Raw genomic sequence first — 26,109 nt, 5'->3', positions numbered from 1 at the left:
ACAGATGCTATAGGCTTGGTAAGCGATGGACTGAGGTTCTCCAGCCTTAGAATATCCTGATATCGGAAGCACTGTGAATGAGGGTAATTTCATTAGCGTGAGATGGGCCTCTTTTTTGGACATAAAGAACACCAGAAGGAAGAAGAAAAGGAATTCCCCAAACTGCTGATGTTGCAATGATGGCTCAGTAGGCATCAGTGAGATAAGAGCAGAGGCATTGTCAGTAGTCTATGAATTAGTAATCCGAAAGCACAGCAAGAGAGGTCCGGTTTCTCTGGCCTCATCATCCCAGCTGGTAGTGCCATGGGCAATACCACTTATGAACAGTGGCATTCACTAACTGTTCTTGTGCAGACCAGGAAAACTGGTCATATTGAAAAATGTCATTTGCCACAGTGAGAAGCTAGCATTTTTGAAAGGCCATTGAAACATAGTTGTTGTTTGTTTTACCTAGTGTAGTTTATTGACAATAGTCTCATATGCGTTCAAAAATTATCTTTTTTTCTAGTCCATACAATGGTTTATTGAATCATGCAGCGAACTTGACAAGTTGACAGTTAAATAAATTAATATATTTTTAAAAACTGATCCAAGCTGGCTGAAACTTTTCATGTAAATATTTGGAAAACCTTACTTTTTTTGCATAAAAGTTCCTGTATCTCATTAGTTTCTATGACAACTGATATCCTATTAACTCAGCAGTCAGCAAATTTTTATTTGAAGCAGAGGTCATGTAAAATTTACCTCTAGTGGCAGGTCTCAGCAGTGCACGTTAGAGAGGGAATTAATCCCAAACATGCGACTTGTCACTAGCATTAGTTAATATTAGCACAGACTAACATCCTTTAGAATTAGCTTACTAACTAATGCGGGATCTCTATAGATCCCAATAAAAACTCAGATCTCCGCACTTCCAATACATGCCTGTAGATTAGTGGGAACTTGTTTAGATTCCTTGGGATTATTTACAATTGTTTCAGATTGGTTCACATTGCTTTGGGCTTGCTTGGGATGGTTTGGGTTGTACTTCAGTTTGGCTTGTGCTGCTTTGTACTCTGTGGTCTTTAAATTGGTTTGGATGAGTTTGCATTGGTACTTGGATTGTTTTGCATTGCCTGGGATTGGTTTGTACTGGCTGGCCTTACTTGGGGTTGGTTCACATTGGTTGAGACCTTAGTCTGGATTGCCTCACATTGCTTTGGAAGTCAAGAAGATGGAGTTACCGCCATTTTGCTATAAAGCTTCCTCTAGTGTGCTTCACACTCAAGCAAAGCAAGTAGTGAAGCCCGCCACCTTGTACTTTCCCACTTGACAAGAAATAAATAGGGGGAGTTTCCTCCTTTTCTTATTGCCTACATTTCCCATTTGGAACTATAGATATGTACATTATGTGCACCATTGTCTGCATCCCGGGGGGGGGGTGCCCACCAGATCTGTGCGTGGGGCGAGGGCGGGCTACCACTGCAGGCTTGCCCCAGGTGCCAAACTTCCTTGCTACGGCACTGCTTGGACCTGTGTTGCTGGGCCCCCTCCAGCAAAAGAGGCTGCCCCAACCACCTGCTTGAGACCAAGTCCCAGCTGGCAGCCTGCTCCGTGGGGCCATAAAATAGCTATGTGCTCACAAGCCCAGATGCCTCTGACAGGCTTGTAACCAGAATCCAGGGTCTCAGTGTTGCCAGCAATGGCCCACTGTATGGCACCTGGCAAGGCACTGCTTGCTTTGATTATCTCTCTGAGCCTCTTTCAGTCTTCCCGTCTGGACAAGTCTGGACACTACAGCACCCACCCCATCTCCTCTGTGGGTTAACACTATTACTTCCCCCCACGGTGCTTGCCCAGTGAGATCTGAGGACTTATGTCTCTGGAGTGCCTCTTGGGCTAAGTACAGAGAGTCAAGAAGCCCACGATTGAATCAATTCAGCCTTTGCAGGTTAGCCTAAGCTGCATGAACGGGTTAAATTGAAACAGAAGTAAACAGATATTTACCTTTGATTCAGGAAATACAGTCTCGTGCCTGGTGTGGCTCAGGTCTGAAGCTGGGGGACACACTAACTCTCCGGCTGTGTGCTCACTTCCTCTTCCTGCTGCCGCTGAGGTGTCTGGGAATTGCAGTCCAAATATCACATCAGCAGGACTCTGCAGGGTAGCTCATCACTTCCTCTTCCTGCTTCCAGGTGCCTCTGGGATTTGTAGTCCATAGTTGCAGCCCTCAGTAAGTTTGAATGGGGGAAGGAGTGTGTGGGGGGGAGAGTCCCTCCCCTGTAGATTGGGCTGCATCTCCAGCCAGGCTTGTCCCCCCACCCCTTTGTCAGCCTGCCCTCACTGCTCCAGCTAGGGAACAGAGGGGCAGGGCCAGCCCTGCTCTCTGAAGCAGACAGCCCAGCCCAGGGCTGGAAAGTATGCCGGGGGACTGTGATTTAACTTGAACCAGGACAGAGTCTGGGACAGAAGTTTCATAAACTGGTTTGACCCAAATCAGGTAAGTCTGATACTACATTCAACCAGGTTTATGTTCAACCTGTTTCAGCCATTTTGAAACTGGTTTCTGTGCACTGAGCTTCTGTTCTGTTACAGGTGTAAACAGTTTCAGATCACTTAAATCAATTTATGTTGGAGCTGGCCCTGGCAGATCCAGGATCAAAAACCACACCCTGCCCCTCTTAAAGAGCAGGGCCACTACTCCCAACTCCAAAGTCATGTTCAGACCACAGCTGTCTCTCTCCACCTCTTTCAACCCCACTATCTGGACAGTTTAGTGGCCCCCAGTACAAGGGGAGCCCCAATGATGCCACGGTCCCCTGCCCACCTCCTGGTCAGAAGCCTCCATCTCTGTGCCCTTCCTGAGACCAATGCTGAGCTGCCAGCCAAGCAGTTTTCCTTAGGGATGTTTACAAGGTAGCTTCCCTTGTGGCTCAGGAGCGGTCATCCCAGCACCCTTTCCCCTGCTTCTGTTCTTGCCTCCCACACTTTTGCTGCACCACTTGTTTTGTGTCCCAGGCTCGAGCTGAGGCATCAGACGCTATTGCAGTGTGCAGCCTGGAATTCAAGGCTGCCTCCGAGACTTGGGAAAACTTCAGGGAGGAAGAAGGGCACTGCAGGAGCAGAGCCTTTGCAGGCAGCAGCTCATGTGGAGCTCGAACATGCTGGGTGCAACATTCTGGACCACACTGATACTGGTTTATCTCTGGAGCAGTAAATAGACAAAGGCTTACAAGCACGACTGCACCAAGGAGGACCCAGGCCAAAACCCATGGGCCTGCCATCTCTGAAGAGCACCTTTAAGCACATGCTGTTAAACACCAGTTCTTTCTTTTTGCTGTATTCAGCCTTGCTTTCTGCACCATGCAGTGTCAAGTGACTAGTCTGGATTACTTTACATTGGGTCAGATTTTTTACGTTTGCAAAAGTAACCAATGCTAAGTGTTCCCTGTGCATAAGATGCCACCTGTTCTCAAATATTTCCCTTGCATGCAAGGAAATGCTGTATATTTCAAGCAACAAGTCCTGAGCACTACTGTACATTCCCTGTGATTGCTGGCAAATACCAAATGGGATTCCCAACCATCCCTCTTGAACAAGGATGGTTGATGGGTATTTCATGGTGATACTCATAAATGTCTTTACTATCAATAGGTCCCAAGTACTCCTAGCTTACCTGCATAAATGCTCACCCTTGCCCATGAATACAGATAGTTCTTTGTTATTTCTGAGGAATACTGAAAAACATCTGGGAATAAAAGAAAAATCCCTTAAATTCTTATGAGCCTGCCATAGTGCATACTTTTGGCTCCTGGGTATTCTCAATAAATTCCTATCTGTTACTGACCAGTGTCTCTTAATTTTGATGGTTTCATGGTTTCACAGCCCATTCCTTACTGATGAGTGCATGTAGTTAATTGCAGATTGTGTAGGCTGTCTAACTTCTGCCTGTCAGAAGACACAGGTAACATCAGATAATGGAGAATTCCCATACAGAAAGGCACTTATCTCTCTAACCAGAAGCAAAGAAACATATAAACCTCGCATCCTCACAGTAACTGGTTCTTTCAAATCCATGTCCTTGTATTATTCCTAATAATGTCTGTGAGGTTGGACTTTTCCACCCAACTTCTGTGCATATTGCCTGACCAAGGCCAATGGACAGGCAGTGGCTCTCATCTGTTTCTAAGGAATACAGACTATTCCTGTGAACCATGGCCTCTGAATGCTGAACCTGTTAATTGCCAACTATTGACAGATTATACCTGCCACTCCTTAAATGTGGGCAAGCCATCAGTGTTTCACAGTTCAGGATCTGAGGAAGCTTTGCTTTCAAAGGCAGTTAGCTGGCTGTCAGTCAAAAGAATCCTCCTGTTTATTGCATTTGTTTTCCCATACTTTCCAAAGATCAGCATCTAAGTTCATCAAAAAAGACACTTGATAAAAGGACCAAATTTAACATTTTATTTAATTGCAGAAGGAATCCACCATAGGCCTCATTATGTTATGGATCTTTAAGTATAAAAATAAGCAAAGAAAATAACTTGCATCTTTCTTATTATTATGATATGTTTCAAATAACCTTTTATATGAACACACTGAGCTTTAAAAATGTAATTTAACAATAAATAATGACATATACCAGATATGCTTACTGTTTATTCCAGTACTCAGCAAAAAATATCTAAGTATTTTTAAATTATAAATACATAATGCAAATTTTAAATGGCACAAAAATGTCTAAAGTGCAAACAAATCACAATGAGAATCATGCAAACATTTCTAGATAAGCACCCCCTTCCCCGAAAAAAATATTTTGCAGTGAACACAAGATAAAAAAAGCATTAGAGATTAGATGTGACATAGCCAGAGTTTATACTGAAAAATCATTTATCCCCCATTCAGATATTACGGATGTATCCCAGTGATTGTTGCAAGTTTACCATAGGTAAGGAAGTGTGACATTAAATTTAAACTGTTTAGTTTCTGCCTAAAGCCCCCCACCCCAAAGGAAAACATTGAATCCCCCCACATACCCCATCTTAACTGCATATTATTTTGTGGATTCTTGCTGAAAGCTGATTTTGATAGTTCAAAGTTTTCATTTAAGAATTAAAATCTTGCAGGTTTTAGGTAGCCTAAAGAAAAGAGTGGTGGGCTATGGGTTGAGGGGGGAGGAATCTCCTTCCACTCTGTGTTTTCATATAAATGAATCTGGTAGGAGTGTGGGGGGAAGTCTGTCAACAAGTCATTTTCTAGACATGTATCTTAATGGAAATGTTTCTACCAAACTCTATAAGGCAAGATCTACTGGTGAAAAAATAAAAGCTACTATGCACTGTATATAAAGGGTCTGCAGCACCAGTGCAACTATACCAGTTGCTTTTAGTAAGGGCAGGCAAATCCCCAGAGTAGCCAAGCCTTTCTATAACTGTGTGTTCTTGCTAAAGAGTTTTTTATCAAATGCCTCTAAGTACTTGCTACACAAAATCCAGTAGACTTCCTGTCCTCAAGTCCCTTTTTCAATCCAAGTGTCTTGTTGCTTGATGCTGTAGAGTGTAGAGTTGCTCTCAAGTTGGAGCTGGGACTTAGCAGGATAAAGACCAAAATGTTGATGATACAGCACTGTCAGAGCTTGTAAGTTGGAGCCCAGTATACCAGACAGCATTTTAAGAATTAGTTAGCACTGCATCTAGTTTGCACTGGACTGTATCATCCAGAGTATGAAAAATAAAACAAAAACAAAAACAAACAAAAAACACACACCACTGTCAGCAACATTTTTTGCTGCTTACAGTTTAATGACAGCATTTTTGGGCTATGTTTAATGAAGACAGCAATATTGGACATACTCCCACTGCATCTGGTTTCAATATTTTAGCAGCAAGTTATTGTTTAAAGGCTTTGTGGTAACATAAGTTTATATTGCTTTATATTTTTGCAAAAAAAAAGATGCATCTCCTTTTAGCCTTATAGAAAAATCTTTTCCCTCAGCTATTTAGGGAGCTAACAAAGTCAGCCACCCACAGAAGTAGAGTCTAACTGGGTAGATTTGGAATGAGAGTAAGTGTGGAACTGGCCCTGTCAACATGCCAAAATTTTGCTGTTTTTGGCTTGCAAAAGCTGAGCCAGACTACTGTTCAGAAAATCTTCTCATTTGGTATAGGCCTTCAGTTATTACTGCGAGGAATCAGCTTTTCAGGCTCAGTTGCAATCCTCCTTTTCAATCGCTTCTACAAGAGATGCATGTTGAGAAATGCAGCCCTGGAGATGGTGTGTTTTAAGCAGCATGGAACTTGTTCAATGTGACTTTAAAGCAAGCACAATGCCATGCATTACGCTTGGCTTGCCCAGCTCCTGTGAGCCACGCCACGCCATGCCACGCCACGCCCAGCCTTGTTTCCCCTGCCATTTCCCAGAAATAAACCTTCTGAAGACGTTTTAGCCTCAGTGGCAGCCTTGATAGCTAAAGCAGTTGTCAGCCATTTGACAATTCCCAAAATAGCTTTTTTAGCAATACTCAAGCCTTCGCTATTATAATCTAAGTACCATGGCAACCCCATGGAGCTACACTATGGGCCGTCATAACCCAATTTACCTGTGGGATCTGAAGGGTTAACCGCTCGTTTTTTCATCTGGTCCAGTCCTAAAGGACTGTGGAGCAACTTCTATCCCTTTCATTATAAAAAGGCCACAAAGGAGAGTGTATAATTTTGAACATGACAGAGATACTGTTACCAGGAAAAAAAATAAAGCTAAGTTACAAAACTAAATTTATATGCAATAAAATTATTTTATGCTGCTTCTTTTAAGCACACTCATTCTGGAATTTAGGTACAGTACATGACAGATTTTAAAAACTATTTATACCACAATTAGAGCAAGACCTTCAATACTCTAGCCTTAAGACAGATTTCTGTTGTTGTTAAGTTCTTTTAAAGCTGTGTATAGATACAGTACATAAAGATGTTAGGTTTTTAATAAAATGCAAGACTATCTGACTTTAAAACCTGCTTTCACCATGGCCTTGCACCTCACATAATCATTTACACCGTGCAAAGTTATTCTAATCTTATTTGGTGTAGTATTTTTATTTTTTGTTTTTAATCACTTGTTTGCACTGAGGTCCAGGGCAATAGTAAACAGAGTCCCCTGTTTAGTGAGCTAAAACTGATTTTGGTAGATGAACTGGGTAAGGGAGTTATGTTGGAGGATTAAGACTGTATGCCACTAAGAGACCAAGAATCCAAACATGACATTCATATTCGTCCATGGCCAGCACAGATTCATAACACAAATTCCACTGACATCTTTAGGATGAGAGCTAGTTTTAGCGTATCTGTCGTTACCTTCCAGCTTAATACTATTAATGAGATTACATGACTTTAGCCGGTTCCACATTTTCAGACTGGAATGGTGTTTGGACTACAGTGTTTGAATGCTGCAAGATTACATTTTAAAAGCTGAGGTTTGTTTCAGAATTGTTTTTGTGACAAAGAGAAGAGGTGGAGACAATTTAGTTGCAGGAAGTTGGGACACTGAATACAGAAGCCTAATTCCATGCAAATTGGTTTGAGAGGGATAGAAAATATGAACTACTTCATCTAAAACCAGTTTCTAATTGCTATTAAAACCAGGTACAGTACACTTGGTTGGGTGCATTAACTCTTCTGTTAAGAGAGAGAGGCTTCTCCTTTGGTAGCGCTTAGATCCCCTACACACCCACCCTCCTCTCCTCCCCTACAGAATTACGCACTTTCGGAAGAGGTACGTTTCACGTGGGCTGGAATTGACCCCTCACCGCGGAGGTTCCTGAAATAAATTTTTAGCTTTTGAGGCTCAGTGATACGTCTCCTACTGAAGTCTGCTCTAGGGTGCGTTTGTGCGCAGTGATCTGTTTGCAGAAGGTGGAAGAGGCTGGCCATGTTGGGTCCTATCTTCTCCATTAAGCTGTCTTTGATGGTGTTAACTGTTTCTTCATCACATTCCAGCAAGCTTCTCACTAGCTTGTTGTAATACCTGAATTAAGGAAGGAGACAGTTGCTGTACATTATTACATCCCACCATCAGGAAGGTCATCACACATGGAAAAAAACCCCCCAAACTGATCCAAAGCTAGAGGGAACAAGATCACCGTGAGAGATCAGCTGCCGTGGTTAAAGCAGGAGAACTAGAACGATCACAGCTTGACAAGGCATTCGCCGTTCAGACCGGTGCAAGAGCACGAGATTTACATTAGCACGTTGTCATCTAAACTCCTGTATCCCAGGGACCGGGCATCCTTTATGCAGCTGTATCTTCGATTCACCAAATAACAAATGCGTTTCTAAGGCTAGTTAACTAGAATTTAGCCCTAGAGTGACTCTCAAGCCTGTGACTGGTAAATGTGCCAATTTGAGTTCTTGTTACTGTTCAGATTAAATATGAACTCTCCAATTTTTATTTTTAGCTATTGTATGGTGGACCACAAGCAGAAGTAGCTTTTTTTTTTTATCAGCCAGAGTTGAGAGAGTGTACTAGCCTTCAGGAAAAAAACATTCCTGTGGAGGTAGCTTCTTCCTCATTGCCTACGTAGGGTTTTCTTGCACTTGCTGCTAGACAGTACTGTCCTTGCCTCTTGGACTATAAGGAATCTTAATCCATGTGTTCGAAGAGTTTTCTGCAGAGATTTGCCAGCATCCTCCATTCTTTATTAAGGGGTCGAAGAGGGAGAAAGCTGACTCAGCCTGTATCTAAAAACCTGACCAATGTGGGCATTCAAATGGGGATGATTTTTAAGACCTATAACCAGTAGTCACAATTGCATTAAAATTAAAATTTGAGTTGAGATCTTGAGTTTCCCTATTTGAGGCTGCTGTCTCTACTTGCTGCTGCAGAATCTTGATGTTGCATTGGATCTTAAATATGCTAGGAAAGCACAAGAAAATTGTGCTGATCTGTTTCCCCATCTCTGCTGGACTCAGGTGAAAAGAGAGAACAGTGCTCAGAAGAATTCGCCGCCACGGGGCTGGTGTACACATGCATGCATTCAGGCAAACAGAGCCAACTTGAACAAACTGACCGAGGCATGGCAGGTAGAAAGGGAAGGGCAGGAGAAGGAATAGTTCTTGGAGTCATGGGGACCACTTTCTAAGAGGATGACATCTCACCATCTGGGCATGGAAAAAGAGCTCAGGAGAGTCGTGAGCAGGGGTCTGCTCTTCTCATGGTGACCCGCTCTGTCTCAACCCTTTCCAGTTAGGGCATGCTGAAATTCTCCTGCAGTTATACCAGGGAGCCAAGGGGCTGGGGCTGAAATCAGTGGATCTGTTACAGAGTCTTAGATGACACCTTAACAGTGGGTTAGAAGCATCTTTCATCCTTTTTACTTAAAATTACTTCTTCTATCTAACTCTTTGCAAATAACTTTAATATTAAATAATTTTGTGGCTTGCCGTACTTGGCAAACGGGATAAAAACCTACTGTAGTTGTTAATCCATTATAAAACTGTTATCATTCAAACTGAGTCCACTTTAGTCAGTGTTGCTGAAGATCTCTATTACCTGTGAGTGGGGAACTGCCTTCCAGTCCCTTTACTGCAGGGATTTTTGCAAGCTCACTTCAGTCATGCTGGCTGCCTTCTGCCGTAAGACCTTGCCTACACTCCCTTCTCCATATCCCCTACCAGTGAGTTTTCAAATGAAGATTGTTATTTGCTCTGAGAGTTATGCAATCAGATCGTTTTAAAACAGTCACTGAAATCCTTTTGCTTAGTAAACTAATTTTGATATGTCAAGTGTGACTGCAGGCAGAAAGGCTTTCCTTCTTCATTGCACTGTGGCAAGATTACACAGGAAGGTGCTATGACCCTATAACTACTTCCTCTTTGCCGCCTGTGCCAAGTGGCAAATTCTTATTTTGGGACCATGTTGGGACATGGGCTGGGAAAGCAGGATGCCTTAGGAGAACATATTGTAAACTATTAACTGGGAAATCCTGCTGCTTTTGTTCCTCAACATGTCACAATATCCTCTGGCTTTACCACTCACCAGAGGCTGTGTGTGGAATAGTTCCCTCTACTGGATTTCCTCTCAAAATTTGCATCATCAGATGCAGCTTATTTCTTCACTGCTTTGTAGCTCCTTGTCACTTAAATACGTGCATTTCACGTGTCGCCTAATGCTCAACAGAGTCACTAAGTGACTGTACATGGTAGAAGGCAATGGAAATTGAGCCATCAGATCTTCACTACAGCAGGTGGGGAGTGGGGAAATAGAGAGCACATGTATGAACAAGAAGTTATAAAATTAAGAGCTTGAAACTATACATTTTAGTGTGGATGCAGTCATCCTAGAAAACAAAGGGGAATAAAATAGATATAAGGCACCACTGTACACTACTACATGTTTCTTTTTATGGCTTTGCCATTACAATTCACTGTAAAGAGCCCATATCCCTAACTCAACTCGTTACACCCTAAGATAGACCCATGTATCAGATACTTCTAATAGGAGCAGCGGGAGAGTGACACCGCACCACCAGCTCTTCATTGGCACTTGCTAATTACAATTTTGCAAAGGCTAGTTTGGATGCATCTCAGATGTTCATGGTTTACTCAATGCTTGTGCCCAGACATTTCTAGCCTGGAAGAAGCTTTTGGTCCATGACAGCTTTTATTTTAAGTTAACTAGCACTCAGCTGGAGTGAAAAAGGGTCAGTGAAGGCAGGCTTAAAAATATTTCCTAACTAATGTAAGTCATCAAAGTTTGCCACCTGAAAACTTACTTTTAAGTTGTTCTAAGCTGGAAAAATGCTTTTTACGTAATCAACTGCCATCTCTCCTCAAAGACTGCTCTGTGATTCACCGCAACTGCTGCTTTAACAGTAATGTCTGTTGAGGTGAACCACAGACCTATCTGTGAGGAAAGATGACAACTAGGTTAAATCAAAGCCCACATCAACCCTGCAGATGATTATCAGCACAGCTCTGTTGCCAGTCAGGGATATGAAGAGGTCTAACCCCAAACTACCATGAAGCCCCTTGCATAACTGCAACTACAGCTGTGTAGCAAACTGATGCTTCTTCTGCATTTGTTCTAGCTGCATCAAAATCCTAAGACACCTGAGTTAAAACAGTTTATAAAGCTATATTTGCTCCTGCCCTACCCAAGCTCCAAGTGCCAGTCATTCCAGGAGTTACACGGGGGGAATTTTGTATTCCTTAGCAAGGCTTAGGCAGATTTTCTAGACAGTTATGGAACATGGTCTCATAGGCAAGGTGGTTTATGTATTCAGATATGAGAATTTGAATATGCCTCCTCCTGTAGATGAATGTAGTGTTCTACTTTATTGATGAATAATACGGTTTTCTCAGTTACTTATAGAAGAGTAGCTCCTCAAAGCCCATCCTGGCGCAGGGCTTCACGGGACTTTTTGCACTGCGCAACCAGAACAAAAAGAGAGAGTTTCTGTCCTACAAAGTTTGTAATTCAAATGAAGAATGGATCTGTAATAGTTAGCAAGAGCTTCCATCCCACATTATTTAGCACAGGGGCACTGACCTAGCCAAAAGCATACATGCATAAAAAAATTCTTATCTTCCACAGTTTGAAGCAACATCTGTGCTGGTTAGAACTTGGTCAACCAAAAGGGCTGTTCTCTTTAAATATATTTGGGACTCCGATCACTGTGCAACTAGTTAATTTCTCTGATTCCTTCCAGAGGTAAATCAGTTTAGCAGGGGAAGTAAGAATTCTGATGTCAGCTATCGTAGCACAACCTTAAACAACATCAAATCTAGGATGTAGTATTTCAGCTCAGCTGTATGAGGAACGGTTTTGAATAACGACTCAGGTTGACGTTGTCATTTTAAAGTCTGCTACATTTTGATGTGCTCTGTACATTCCCTGTATGGAAAAATCCACATACCTGTTTGAAAAGTGACTTGGAAGCTGGACAACTTCAGTGATGGCTTCAGGATTGCGCTTTGCAATGCTGCACATGTCCAGCTTGCTGTAACATTCCTCCTGCACCTCAGAGATCATTCTTTGGAAGGTGGAGCACCGCCGAATAGCAAGGAAAACCTTGGATGTGACTCCATTTGCAATGCATTTCAAGCTTTCTTTCACAAAAGCCTTTCCCTGCAAATTTAGAAGCATCATTTTAAATATGCAAAACTGCAGAGGTCCATAAAAAGTGTATCCTGAGAGTCTGCTGTTGCCAACTACTAGTAGTTATCTTTGCTGTGATTAGAAAGTGGTTCTGTGTTAAATACGGACTTGCCAGCAGAGAAGGCTTTAAGTTCAAGGCATTTTGTTCATCAGTACTAAATACTTACAGTAATGAATATGCCACATTTGCTAGGCATTATACAGACCACTTTGTCCTCTGCCCCCCTCCCAAAGATTTCCCTTATCTGGAAAATAGGATTTATTTTCACATAAAATGCCAATGTATTACACAGCAAAACTGGAGACAAGTCGGCCAGTCCTGCAAGGTGCGGAGTTCCTCAAGTTTCCACTTATTCTTTGTGGAGTTTGAAGACACTCGCTGCACCCAGAGCTGATCCTGAAAAGGCAGTGCACTTCACTGGAAGAACTTAAAGCACCAGAAACCATTAAGTCTCTCCCTGTAAAATGGCAAATTATATACGTTTTGTAGAATAAACACAGAGGATAAAGGTCCTCGGCACAACCAGGATTCCTTTACGTCTTGTTTTAGATATTCCAGGCAATGAGAGAAAAAGAGAGTAAGAGCAAGGGAGAGGAGAGAGAGAGAGAGAGAGAAAGTGTCCCTGCAGTTCCACTGAGTCAGACTGATCTGGCTTTGCATTTCCAGGGTTGAAATCTTCCAGTTCAAATTATACGTCTGTGCCAGGTCACACAGTCAGAAAACGTACTTTGTTAGAAGAACGTTTCCTCCTGAAGAGGAAACTCAGCTCCCCGCCCCACAAGACATCCTCTGCCAAGTCTTCACACATAGCACACAGTATTTGGAAAGTGTACTGTAGAAAGTCTTCCTGAAGAATGGATTTGTGGCCAAAAAACCCAAATCCTCATTCCCACAAGAGCATCTAAGTAGCAGTAAGTACCACACGGAAGTAGGTTCCCATGGCAGGATGAGGCCAAAGAAATTAAGGCCTCATGTTAGCAAAGTAGTGAGGCACGTGCTTAAGTGCCGTTGTGGAATCATGGCAGAAATGCATCCTGAACAACTAGGAATCTATACAGGATAGTACTTATTCCTGTAACGTACCTGAGTGTCAAATTTAGCAGCACTATAGAGGAAGGATTTGCAGATGTCATACATTCCATCGGTGTCACAAGTAGAGTTCTCCAGGCATGCGAATGCACCACAGCCCACCTGAAGGGCACTATTTAAACAGCGAACCACTTCAGCTGGAAGACAGGCAGACAACTTATTACATACTCATTCCTTCCCATAGGCACTTTTCAGCCAAGATGGCAAAGCATTGAACCACTGGATTAATCAAGCCTCACAAGACTGCTGCAAAGGTAGTCAACTGATATTTCTGTTTCATAGGACTAGGAAAGGGAGGACACCAGTGGGAGAGAATAGATACCCAAGGCAGACATAAAATAAGGCATTAACTGGATTCATGAAACCACCCACTGGCAAAAAGTATGGGTAGAACCCAAATGCTCCTGGTTGCCAGTCGTGTGCTGTAGCCCTGTAGAAAACAGAGATATTAAGCATTTCATACTGGGTCATTTCCGCATAAAAATTTGCCTGGAGGCACGGTTTAATGAACATTTGATTGTTATGTTTTATTTGAAAACTGGGTAGAAGGAACTCAGCATCAAGTGGGGGAAAAGGCTACTGCTGCTGATGGAGAGAGGAAGGAGAACTATCAATACAGAAATTATAAAGATCTAGGGTGCTACTAAGACATGAGGGCTCAAAATAATGCTTGTTTGAAAGGAGGTCATGATGAGCAGACAATTTCCAGATCACATCCAGTACTGGAAAGAAAAACTGAATCCACAATAGACTGTAACACTAAATATAATAGCTATAAAAATGGAAGGCCAAGTTATTCTGAAGAAGATAAGCTTTAAATATTATTGGGAGTATTTATATCATGCTAGGAAGGGAAAAAGTTTAAGAAAAGGTCTTAAGCTTATGCACATTCTTGGCTTTGCTCTGTAGGGCAGATCAAATGTTATAAAAAACCTGACACGAATATGGTGCTCAACTCTTCAGAGCAGTGCCAGAAAATGAACAGAATCTAAGGAAACCTTGATTAGGTAGAATCCATTCTTGATCAACGTTATACACAGTGGTCTCCATTAGTTTAATTACACTAGTGCAGGTATAAGCTCCTGGGCATATAGCAGGGCACAAACCTTTTTAATACATGCTAGTATGCAATTAAACAATAATCCAGCTTCCCTGACACAATACTGCTCTAAACTTAACAGGTAGTAACCTTTTCTGGTAAGCTGAACGTCTGTCCCATTGTGTTCATTCAGAGCCTATCCATTACTTTTTGCCAGATCATGTTACAGGCTGCCTTTAGGAAGAAACCTTGAGTCTCAAAGTAAGACACTAGATGTGGGAGTCTAACTACACCAAGTGGTAGAGAGCAAAAAAGCCTTACTAAAAATTAGGAATGTGGCTAAGGAAGTTAGTTATTTTTTTCTAAAGACACCAGTTGTAAGGTGGGTAGCTACTGTGCTCTGATACTTCTGATATGTGTCTGAGGAAAGCAGTTTTTGATAAGGTCATCCTCTCTTGCACTTAAAGCTTTGCCATCGCAAGTTATTTTCATAATCATGTTTCCACAGGTTCAGATTATAACTTTGCTTTCAGCAGGTTTAATATGCATTAGGCTTTTATTGTTTTAGGCACAGTGGAATAGTGAGACACTATGTTTCTATAGCAACCAAATACAAAAAGGAAATTGAGCAAACACCCTAGTATAATGCTGCAGAGCCCTGCAGATCTAAAATAAGACATCTGTTAATGAGCTCTGAATTAGAGACCTCCTAATATCTTTTCAATATACAGGAAGGCTGATTTTCATTTTTCCATTGTTCAAGATAAAGCACTGTAGATGTCTAGATCATCTGAGCACATGAAGTAGAGGTATTCAATAAGAACTTGCTAGTTATTTTTATCTGTTGTATAGGCTACTTAGCTAAATGTCATGATCATATTTATATGTTACTATCCCAGGCAATTTCTATGCGCAGTGGAGACCACACGTTAACAATGGACACGTTTTTAGGATTGCTGCATTCTCTGAACTGGTATTAGAAAAAGATTCCTGTCTCTCCCTTTTTGAACACAGATATTTAGAGGAGCAACGGTTCAGTGAATAAAATCAGCGGAGAGTGAACTTAAACCCCCACCCAATTTGTTAATTCCCTGTGATGGGGGGGAAGAGAGCGAGAGACGCATTCAATGAGCATGAGAAAAGTATATTGAACTCGGAGGGGGGAGGAGGTGGAGGGGGGAGGAAAGGCGACGGGGAAATAGACCCTGCGGAGTACATCCCAGTTTATAATCCAATTCTGGAATGAGATTGCCTCCCTCTATGTATAATTACATATCCTAAAGAATCATTTCTCCAGGATTTCTGATTCCACAATAGCTTATTGCTATCAGTCATGAAGTTCAGAGCAAAAAGAGCATCAACAGAATATTTGCAGCACTGTTAACACATCAGGGCTCAGCCCCAAAGCCCCCTCTAATAAGTGTTACCTGAGTTCTGTGCTGCAACCCTGGTTTTCCTGGGGCTCACAGAGTCATTCTGTTCAGCTTCATAGGATGCAGAGGCACTGATCACCAGCAGCAGGAGAAGAACTGACTTTAGGAGCATTCTTTGACAAGTTTCCGCTAAGTTTTTTTTTCCCCTTGTGCGTGTGTCTCCTGTTCTCTCTCTCCTCGGCTTCAGCAAAGATGCGGATCTGGATGCACACAGAGAAAGGAGTCTGTCAGAGACTTTGTAGCTAAAGCAGCCTTGTTCTGCTTCACACCCCTAGCTCTTGCTCACTGGGGGACCAGGAGAAAAGCCCAGGGCTTTTATAGCCGGCCTTATCTGTCCCCCTCCAGGACAAGGAGCCAATCAGAAGGTGGAATAGGCAGCCAATGGGAGCCTGTGCTCATTCAAGCACCAGAGCACTGGAACTTCACAGGAAGAATATTTTCCAGCCAATTAAAAGTACCTGCCAAACAACAATAAAAAAAGTTAATCTTCACAGAAATAAGGGGGGGGAGGGAAGTGGGGGGGAGGAAGCTTCCTATGATTAATAGAGCTCAAGGAAATTGCCACCACAACTGTAAGATCCCCTGCCTTTTTATTAATAACTTACTCCTCTATTTAGGCACAAGTGCAGGAAAGAATAGCTAATTTTACCACTTAAATAATATGATAAAAGATAAAGACAAAAGCATATTCATGTTTTACATCAAATCTGAGTTTGGTGTACATACTGCACACAGACATGGACTAAATGGTGTCCATCAGCCACCACTGCATGCAAATACCACCCCCAAACACTCATGCATCATGCACAAGTGTGCACATGTAGTCCAGTCATACGTGTGTCCAAAGCATATGCTTCTATCTTGTACAGTCCACTCACTCCGCAGACATGTTATGCACATGAACTGCACAGGCAGTGTAATGGAGCCCTGACACCAAAAGAGCAGTCAGGTGTAGTCCTCATACACACCCATGCATAACCAGGGTGCATGCAGGAGCCATGCTTACAGTCTCTCACACAAACACTTGAAAAAGAAACAACATCTCTAACTTAATTTGAATAAACTGTATATTCATGCGTATTGCTTCATAACAGAGATTTTGGAAAAGAGTGGGAACAAGCTAGGGACAACTTGTTTAAGTTTGCTTTCTTTTTTTCAGTTTTAGGCCTGCCAAATCCATGACGCAAGGGGGAAACGTATTCTTGTGGCAATTAAAGGAGCATCAGAAGCCTGATTCAGGTTTGTACCAGAATCCAGTCGTACAACTCTGTCAGCCTATGGTCTTAAAAGGAAGCCTATGCATGAACAACAGAAGTGCTAGATCTTGCACACAAGGCTAGAATGAAGCCTGAAAAGGGAAGGAATATAGGTAAAATAATACTTACATTTCAGAAGAAGTATACTGGACAAGGATATGGGGATACAATACAGGTACACTGCTTTAATATCTGAATAACTCACACGGTGTGCTGTGGGGCAAATATTGTCATCTCTGTTTTATAAAGGAGACAGAACTGAGGCAGAGAGATGAATAAGATTTGCACCTGGGAAAACCATACTCATTTAACTTCAAACCAGTTTTAAAAGCTGACTTAGTTAACGCAATGCACAACTCTGCTTTAAAAGAGCGTGCATCTAAAAATGGCTTCTTATTCTGGCTTAGCCTGCAATCATCAAGGAATCTATTAAAGTAAAAACTGAAGCAAGTCTCTCTTAAATGAAACAAGCAGGTTTTGTACCAGGCATTATTTTTTTAAAGACCATTTGACAAGTGATGGGTCTCTGATGACAGAGTGTGTTTCTGGCAAGAGAGGCTAGAATGCAAATCTCCCAACTCACTTTTTACCATCTTATCCTTGTTCCTTGTCCTAAATACGAGAGGAAGGAAGACAGTTTAGTGAAGGAGATGGGCTTGTTGAGTGAAAGAAGCTTAAAGCTTAAAAATGGAGCTTCTCTGGGCACAGGACTCTCTATACAGGGGCAGCTGAAATGCCAGGGCCCTTGTAGCCCAAGCTTGTTGTTATTTATATTGGCTCCCATTGGGATAGGATCAGACCCAGGACTGTACTCCTGCCTTGGGGGGTGAGGGAAGGGGTTAGGACAAACAGCTGTGCCAGATGTTCCAAAAACATTTTAAAATGTTGAAACAGAAAAAGGTTTCATGTTTCATTCCAGTTTTGTGAAATTGAGCCAATTTCATTTTTAAAAAACCCTGCAAAAACACTGTGGTTTCTCCACTTAATAGTACCAGTCCAGTTTTTCAAGTGAAAATGATCCCGGGGGGCTTGATTCTGATTAAATCAAAGGAAGTTTTGGCATGGGCTTCAGTGAGAGCTGAATCACCACTCTATTTAGTTCCTGTTTTATAGGAGTGGAAGCTTTGAATTTCCCCCAAAAATATTCAGAGACCAAATCTGAATTTTCTCCCCAAACACTAAATTTTTGCACAAAACATTGGGGCGGGGGGGAAGTACTGCAAGTAGTTTGCAAAAACCAAGAACTGGCATATCCTGCCCCCTCTCCCCTCACCCAGGTTAGCTTAATCAATGTAGACAAGAAAATTATATACTGCACAGAGAGGGGTGTTAAATTCCTTCAATTCCTTTATTAGTTATTCATTCAGTTACTAGGAGTCTAATCCATGGACTTCAAATGGGTTTTGCAGCAGCTCACAAGTACAGTGCTGTTACTAATCAATACTGATTAGTAACAGCACAAGTCATATTCTAAAATAACCAAATATTGGAGAAAATATTACAGAAGACAATTGTTAGAAAGAGGTTGGATGTTATGATTGGAAGAGATCTGGTAACAGGTTAGTCTTGCTCATCATCACTGGCATTTAATTGATATGATACACCAAGTTAAGATCTCAGTTCAATGTTTTTAAAATGCTCTAAGCTTCAAAATGAATCTCTTAACTCATTTTCAACTTTGGGAAATGCAAGAAGAGAGATTATGTGATTTGCCTGAGGCTATATAATGAATTGGCTTCAACTTTCAAGGGTTAATCTTGCAGTCTTGGGTAAGAAGTTCTGCACCATGCTGGTCCCTAGTCCCGAAGAGTACATCTCAAATAATGTATGCACTAGCAGTATGCTAGGATAGCAAATGCTAGCAGACGCCCACATATTTTTTTTCTTTTGTGGCTTATAGTTTGCGCTAAAATATTAAAATAGAACAAAAGACTACAGAAAATGCTAGACTCCTCTCAGACTTACGTAGTCTGTCTGAGAAAGCAAGGACAGGAGGATTTAGGGAAGCTGAAAGAACTCCCGAAATAGACATTATGGAATACTCTTCCCAATTCCCCACACTTCTTCTGTTAGCAGGTGCCTTTAAGTGTAAAGGTTTTTCCACACCCCAGTATCCATGTAGTTCAGTAACAAAATGCTGAACAGGGAAGTGCAAGAGTTCTGCTGCAGGCAAGCAGGGGTGGCACTCGGAGGGAGCCTGGGTGGGTCTATAGCCTCCCCCAAATTTGCCTTAGTGCTCCCTGTAGCCACTGCCCCTTTGTAGCACCCTGCCTCCCCCCACCAGGCCACCACTGCCCACCCCACGCAGCTGAGCCCACCCCGTTCCTGCCTCCAGAGGCATGGCACTCCCAGCCCGGCCGAATATGTAAGTTTGGCTAGAAAGTGTATAGCACAGCCCTTCAATTTTCTGTCTAGCCCACCTCGGCCCTGCTGCCGGGAAGAGGCTGGCACTGCCCCTGCAGGCAAGTATTACATAACCCACACACAGAAAGAGCCTCCCTGGCCCCTTGATTAGAGGGGTCTGGATTATGCTAGGAAGCACGAAAGTTTACATCCTCCTCCCATACCCTGTCAGCCGGTATATAAATGGAAACAATATATCCCTATTCACTTTGCAAATATCAGCCCTGCATACCATTTTCATTAACGATCCCTGTTAACCAGACTAAGACTTGCTACTACTGTCCTTTATTTTCTTTCTGAAACGCTAAGATTTTGTCTATGGTCAAGGGAGAGTCAGGGGCAGGGAGCCACATTAAACAAACCACAAGCAACCCCCTTTTCGCTCAGCTGCTTTCCAGCTGGATGACTGGAAGCTGCTCTCCTTGACTAGCAAAGAGCAGAGGCTCTTTTCCCTTCCATTGTGTAATAAGATCCCTGCCCACCTTTCCCTGCTCCCCACCCCCAACACAAGATCCCTCCATGAGCTCCACAGTGGAGGGACGTGAGCAACTGCATCGCCTCAAGAGTTAGCCACGCTCCGCTGATTTGTTCCTTGCACGTCGTCTTGTTTCAGACAAATGAAGCCTCTTTAAAAGACCTTCAGGAACCGTGACACTTTCATCCACCCCCAGACACCCCACCCTTTCCTTTAACTCTGCTGTGTGACACATTTTGAAAGAGCCATTGCAGCTCATTTAACAAGCTGGGAATGCAAAAGGGATGGTTTTAAAACAGGCACAATTGAACAGCTTTGCATACAAGGGATAGACTTACATTGAAGCAGATTAGGGTCTAGTTCCTGCAAGGTGCACAGCACTTACACTTCCCTGACATCTAAAGGCAATCTGAGGCTTGTGGGAGGAACTCAGCACTCCACAGAATCGGACCCCAAGAAATTGGTTACTGAACTGACTCCTCAGCTTACCATTTCAGAATCAGTATAGCTATCTGTGCCTCATTATTTGGCGTGTGTTACTATGTGCTTTTTAGACCTAGTTCCCCACTCAAAGGGGTGAACACCAGGGTCAACGCCACTGAAATCAATGGAGTTACATGCTTCCAGTTGATTCTAGCAAAGAGATGGGTTGACTGGGTCCTTTAATTTATTTAGTTCAATGTGGACGTGAATTATGATAGTTTAATCGGGGAAGCTAACATCAGAATTTGGCCTGGGGCATGAATGTGGGTATGACTCACCTCAACTGGAGCCTGATCCAATAAAGCGTGCGTGTGTATGTGCACACACAGAAACGTACAAAGGGAATACAAGAAAAGTGTGTTTAAATATCCTGCTTTAAGTGCCAAGCACCATGCAACTTTACCTGCAGAGCAGTTATGTCATACACGTTAGGTATTTGGCCAAGCTGCAGTGGTGTTAGACCTATCAAAGGTATTATTCAGGGCGTACTCTTTTTGTGTGGATTTAATTAGTAAAAGTGAAACCATCTGCAGGGAAGCCTGCTTCGTGTGTTAGTTTATTTCCACACTGTTTTGGACATTTTTAAAAGATATTTCTGTGGGGCTCAACTGGTTTCTTACTAATTCCATGCATAATTAAACAGTAATTAAACAAGTAATCTAGTATTATGTGTGACCTTGTGCTCTAATTCCTGACTACCAACTTCCCCAGGATTTTGAAGAAGACCAAGTGTGTATCATGGACTGAATACTGCCTGACAGCTATCAAATGCTTATAGTTTCAGCCCTCAGTCCTTGCAGTTCTGGGCTGATGCAGTCACTGGGAACCCTCATGCGCTGGAGTGCTTTGCTATGCCAAGATCAAAGCTTCAGCTAGATTTGAGCTGGTAACAATCAACCGGGTTTTGATACCCTTACTCATATTAGGCAGTGCCTTGCTCATATGAAGAACCACTAAGGTTAATGAGGAGTGAGGGTGGAAAGGTCTGGCATAGATAAAGAAACTATAACCTGTCAGCAAGTCCTTTAGCAACCCTTCCCACAGTACAGGAAATGAATAAAATTAATTGTGCTTTTTAAGCAATGAATTAAGATCAAGCACCAACTTTTGCTCAGTTAGAAGGGCTTTAGATTTGGAATAGCTTGGACTACTGTGCAGTTATACCAGCATTTATAGGAGAAAAATGTGACACCAAGAACAGGATGGTAATGTTTCAAACCACAATCTCATTAAGTTTTGAAATATTGAAATGGAGGGAAAGGAACCCAAGCCTTGAAATCTTTTACACATTTCTTGCTAGCACTAAACAGTTTCTACGATGAGAAGGCTCTTTAAAGATGTAGTCAGCCCCTTAGCTGATTTAATGGGCTTTCATCACAGATTCCCACTCATTTCAATGGGCTTTGGATCTGGCCCTTAATCACCTGCTAACTTTACTAAAGCAGTAGGAGGTCCAGTTTGCGGCAGCTAACTCCCTCCTCTTGGGTCAGCAAATTGCACTTACTTGCAGCTGACTCTCCTTTTCTCCAGGTCTCAGCGGCTGACGATATTAACAAATAATTTTTGTGTTAGAAAACTGCCTTAATCACAAGGAGAATATCTGATTAAAAGCATAAAATTAAACACTTCAGAACAAAGATATTAGCACATTAATATGGAGATTTTTCCTTCCCCCCTTCATCTAAATGCGTTAGTCCTTGGTGTGTAATTTGCATTGGAAAGCGTAGGAGCCACATAGCATTAACAGCTGTGAAATTGGTGTCATTCTTAAAGGTTAAAATAAACTGAGCTATTTGCTCAAGCTGCCAAGCATTTCTTTGCAAGTTCTATGGACAAAGGCCCATGAATCATAAATTTGCTTTATTCCCGATGGAAGGAACCTGCAAGGAGCTGGGCATTTGTAGAGAGATAAGGATGTTCACTGCACAACAGACTGCAGTTCTTCAGCACCTTGAGTGAACAAGGCAAGCGGGATTTAGTCCAAAGCTATCTATGTTTTAAGTTTTACAGCAGCTCTTTAAATGGGAAGTCATATGACAGACTTGCTGCTCCAGGCTTGAAAAAGTCACTTGAAGCTGTTCTAGTCAATAGGTACTGGAATTCATTTTGTGAGAATGTCTTTTGGACTTCTACTGTCAAAAGTTACAGTTCCCAAGGCTACTGAAGTGAGTCAATTGGTTATCTTACTGGTGTGAAAATGAACACAACTGTACGTTCACCACTTATCCATTAGTAGCGAAAGTCACCCACAAAACAAGAATGCTTAATGCAAGAGTAGGCAGAGTGAAGCTGCATATCATATGCACTTGCAGTAGTGGATTTTTCCCAGATGATGACGGCTTTGTAGCAGCTCATATATACCTCTACAGTAATACAGAACGATAGAGTTTATGGAGCAGAATTGGGTCCACTGTCACTTCAGTGACCACTGGATCAGTCCCTTGATCCTAAAATGGAATCTCTTACAGCGGAGTGGAAAAACCCACTGCATCACATCTTTAGAGGAGGACAAAAGAACATGGACATTTTCCATTAAAATGTTTCTTCCATTAAAATGTTTGATTTCTGATCAGCTTTATTTAATTTTTGACAATGAAACTAGCATAAAAATCATCTTCTGCCCCCAGAAATGCACTGGTCATTACTGTTGAAACCTGAAATATTTCAGCCAAAACCCAAAGTGTTTTCACTCCAAATGATGCTGCAGTGCCTCATGGGAACTGTAGGTAGAGAACAGGAACATGAGATATTTTAAGGGAAGAACCTGTAACAGGGAACCCTAGTCCTGTTACTAAGAAGCAGAATATCCCCTTTAAGACAGGAGTCTTCCAAGCACAGCCTGCCAGCAGAGAAGGGGATAAACTAAAGGGCAACCCTGCAGACTGGTCAGCTGACTGGGGCAGTCACATGACTGTGTGGGAGTTCAGGCCAGGGCTATATAAGCCTTTTAGCTGAGCCAGCCAGGGGAGAGGGTGGTCAACCCAGGCTGTGGCTGAAAGTGGACTCCTGAGGACTCCAAGAAACTGTGAAGCAGCCCTGGCAGTGAGAATACCCAGCTGAGTGATCCAGGGATGTGGAGCCAGGGGTAAGCAGGCTAATTGTCTCTATTCTTTTTTGCTTTGCTGTAGCTCAGGGGCTTAGTGTTTATGCTGAAGTTTAATTGGGTGGTTTGCAGCTGAGGTTGTAGGGGAAGTGGAGGCTTCATTAGTGCCCGCAGGGGTGCAGCTTCAGGGGCCAGAGAGCCTGGCGCTAAAGGAGCGCAACTTTAGGGGCCAGATAGCCTGGAGATGAGAGTCATATCTATTGAAGTTAATTTCTCAAAGTCGGGCCCAACATAGTGGGTCTGAGCTGGATGGCTTAGCTATATAAAACGGGGTGGAAGCTGCGTTGGCTGAGACCCCAACAGTGTGTGGAGAAGACGCAAATGACACCTGCGAGGCACGGGGCACAATAAGAGAAGGTCAGAGTCATGCCCTTAAGGCAGAAGCTCATCACCTCCAGGTATTTGTGAGCATAGACCATATCTGGGAAGCTCTGGGGCAGCCTGCTCTTCAAGAACCAAAGAAATACCAAAATGTGGCAGGTGAGTGAAGGGTTGTCTGTTTCCAGGAAGAAAACAATTCAAATATAAAGAGATTCTGGGGTGCCCCAGGCATTTCCAAATGCTCCTGAGGATGAAACTCTGTTATAGAGCCCTTTGTTTAGACAACACCTTCTGCAATGCAAGGACTTTTTCCTCATTCAAGGAGCAGTGATGAGGACTCTTCTCAATATTCCTTACTACGATGCTACATGTGACCACCAACAAGCTTCCAGTCGGAGTGGAGCTAAACTACCAAATGGATGGTATGCTATTTAATCTCAGCCAACTCTGAGCAAAAACCAAGACAACCCTGACCTCAGTCATCAAGCTCCAGTACACTGATGATACTGTAGTGTGTCTTCACTCAGAAGCAGACCTTCAGACAATCAGTAACATCTTTAGCGAGGCATACAAGAAAATGGGACCGAGGCTTAACATTCAGAAGGCTAAGGTCCTCCATCAACAAGCTCTTAATGAGCAGTCCCCAGCTCCAGTAATTCATATTCACAGTGAGACTCTGGAGAAAGTTGAGTATTTCCCATAGCTCAGAAGCCATCTCTTGCACAAGGTTGACATTGATGAAGGGATCCAACATCACCCCAATTGTGCAAGTGCAGGCTATGGACACCTGAGGAAATGGGCATTTGAGGATCACAACATCAGATCTGAAACCAAGCTCGTGGTTTATCAAGCCATCATGATCCCAACCTTACTGTTTGGAGCTGAAATGCAGACAATGTATAGAAGACAATCTCAAGCCACCGGAAAACTACTATCAACTCTGCCTGTGGAAGATCCTTTGAATCCAGCAGGAAAACAGGCACACCAATGTCAGCATCCTCTCACAAACAAACACCATGAACATTGAGGCAATGATCATCCTACATCAACTTCGCTAGGCCAGCCATGTCATCGGGATCTCTGACTCCAGATTCCTGAAGCAAATTTTATTCTCTCAGCTCAGTCAAGTTGTATGCTCAGGAGGAGGGCAGAGAAAGCATTTCAAGAATGCCCTCAAGGCCAACTTGAAAAAATGCAACATTGACATCAACTTATAGGAGACTATCGTCCAGGACTGCTCCAAATGGAGGACGTCTGCTGCAAGGTTCTCAGTACTTTGAAACCTTAAGACAACAGGAGATGGAAAAGCAGGGGTAGCAAAAACAGCATGTTGCGGACCAAATCAGGAACCCTCATATAGAAACATGCTCAAGATGTAACAGAGTCTGTAGATCCCAGATAGGCTTCATCAGCTACCTTTGGACCCACAGATGAGACAATCATGGAAGATTATCATCCTCGACTGCAAAGGATTGCCTACACAGGCAAAGTGTAGGAGGGTATGGGGGGGCATTGGCCCTCGCTGGCCAGGGAGTGGGGAGCAGCGGCCAGTATCCCCCCAAGAAGTGCTGGTGGCACATCTGGTTTGCTGCTGGCACTTCCACTGGCGGCAGCGATCAGCCACTGGGAGACTCCTTCCCCACCTTTGGTTGACCACAAGCACCGGCAGCGCTTCCAGTTTGCACTTCCACCAGCTGGGACGATCAGCAGCTGGTGCCTTCCCAGAGCCAGGAGGCACCAGTCCCCCATGATTGCCCATGTTGACTTCAATAATAGTCAGTAGTTGTTTCCCTCAACATTAAATTTGCACTGTAAACCAGTCTAGGTAGAAAGTTTTAGAGCCAACCCTAATCAAAACACAAATTGTGTAACTAGTTCGGTAAAATGCCATAGCTGATGATCATTCAGAAGACACCTAACATCTGTATAAACATGATGCAATGTAGTCTGGAATCAGACCCCAACAGTACTTACCACAGCAAATCTGCTGCCTTTTTGATTCTGCAATAATAAATCAGGACTTTTTTGTTTTTAATGGCAGTCTAATTTAACACAGTGTTTGTGAACTAATTTTGTTTTGGAGGTTTTAATTTTTAATAGCTGTTAGGATAGTCCAATGGAAAGCCAGCGTCATGTGACATTTTGGAAATCTTTTATGAGACAAACATGATAGCAAAACTGATTTGCATTGACACTGGGAGGATTTACTGATAATTATAGTAGTGAAACTTTGAGTGTAAACTCTTCCTTCATTATTCTTTTGCATCTATTCCTCATCGGTACCAGTATTACTATGCTTGGTTGTATTGTTGGAGTGCTTTAGGACAGCAGTTCTCAACCTTTTTTGTCCCAGGACCCATTTGTAAACATTGATGGC

General features: G+C 42.7%; 1 protein-coding gene and 1 long non-coding RNA gene across 2 annotated transcripts in view; one reads left to right on the top strand and one right to left on the bottom strand.

Annotated features, from left to right (window-relative positions):
* Nucleotides 1-26,109, top strand: part of LOC109324558 — a 94,163-nt gene that overhangs the window by 5,773 nt on the left and 62,281 nt on the right. The window contains exon 2 of the long non-coding RNA XR_002104957.1: nucleotides 16,851-16,930. This is a non-coding gene — a long non-coding RNA (uncharacterized LOC109324558). The remainder of the gene's footprint in view (nucleotides 1-16,850; nucleotides 16,931-26,109) is intronic.
* Nucleotides 4,430-15,984, bottom strand: STC1 (stanniocalcin 1). Its single transcript, XM_019556573.1, has 4 exons — nucleotides 15,686-15,984; nucleotides 13,214-13,356; nucleotides 11,888-12,099; nucleotides 4,430-7,998 (listed from the first exon to the last, which is right to left on the bottom strand). Exons 1-4 carry the CDS (start codon nucleotides 15,801-15,803, stop codon nucleotides 7,728-7,730), a joined length of 744 nt encoding a protein of 247 aa, XP_019412118.1. The 5' UTR covers nucleotides 15,804-15,984; the 3' UTR covers nucleotides 4,430-7,727.

Source organism: Crocodylus porosus, unplaced genomic scaffold, assembly GCF_001723895.1.
Source record: "Crocodylus porosus isolate Cpor-Errol unplaced genomic scaffold, CroPor_comp1, whole genome shotgun sequence".
NCBI lineage: Eukaryota > Metazoa > Chordata > Crocodylia > Crocodylidae > Crocodylus > Crocodylus porosus.
This window is presented reverse-complemented; position numbering and strand designations above follow the sequence as displayed.

What these genes read in the sequence shown, in the direction of transcription:
- STC1 (XM_019556573.1), bottom strand. Translation starts at nt 15,803, where the DNA reads ATGCTCCTAAAGTCAGTTCTTCTCCTGCTGCTGGTGATCAGTGCCTCT. An exon ending in CTGCTAAATTTGACACTCAG is followed by an intron (nt 12,100 to 13,213) that starts GTACGTTACAGG and finishes CTAAATTTGCAG; the next exon opens with GGAAAGGCTTTTGTGAAAGA. An exon ending in CCAAGTCACTTTTCAAACAG is followed by an intron (nt 7,999 to 11,887) that starts GTATGTGGATTT and finishes TCCTTAATTCAG; the next exon opens with GTATTACAACAAGCTAGTGA.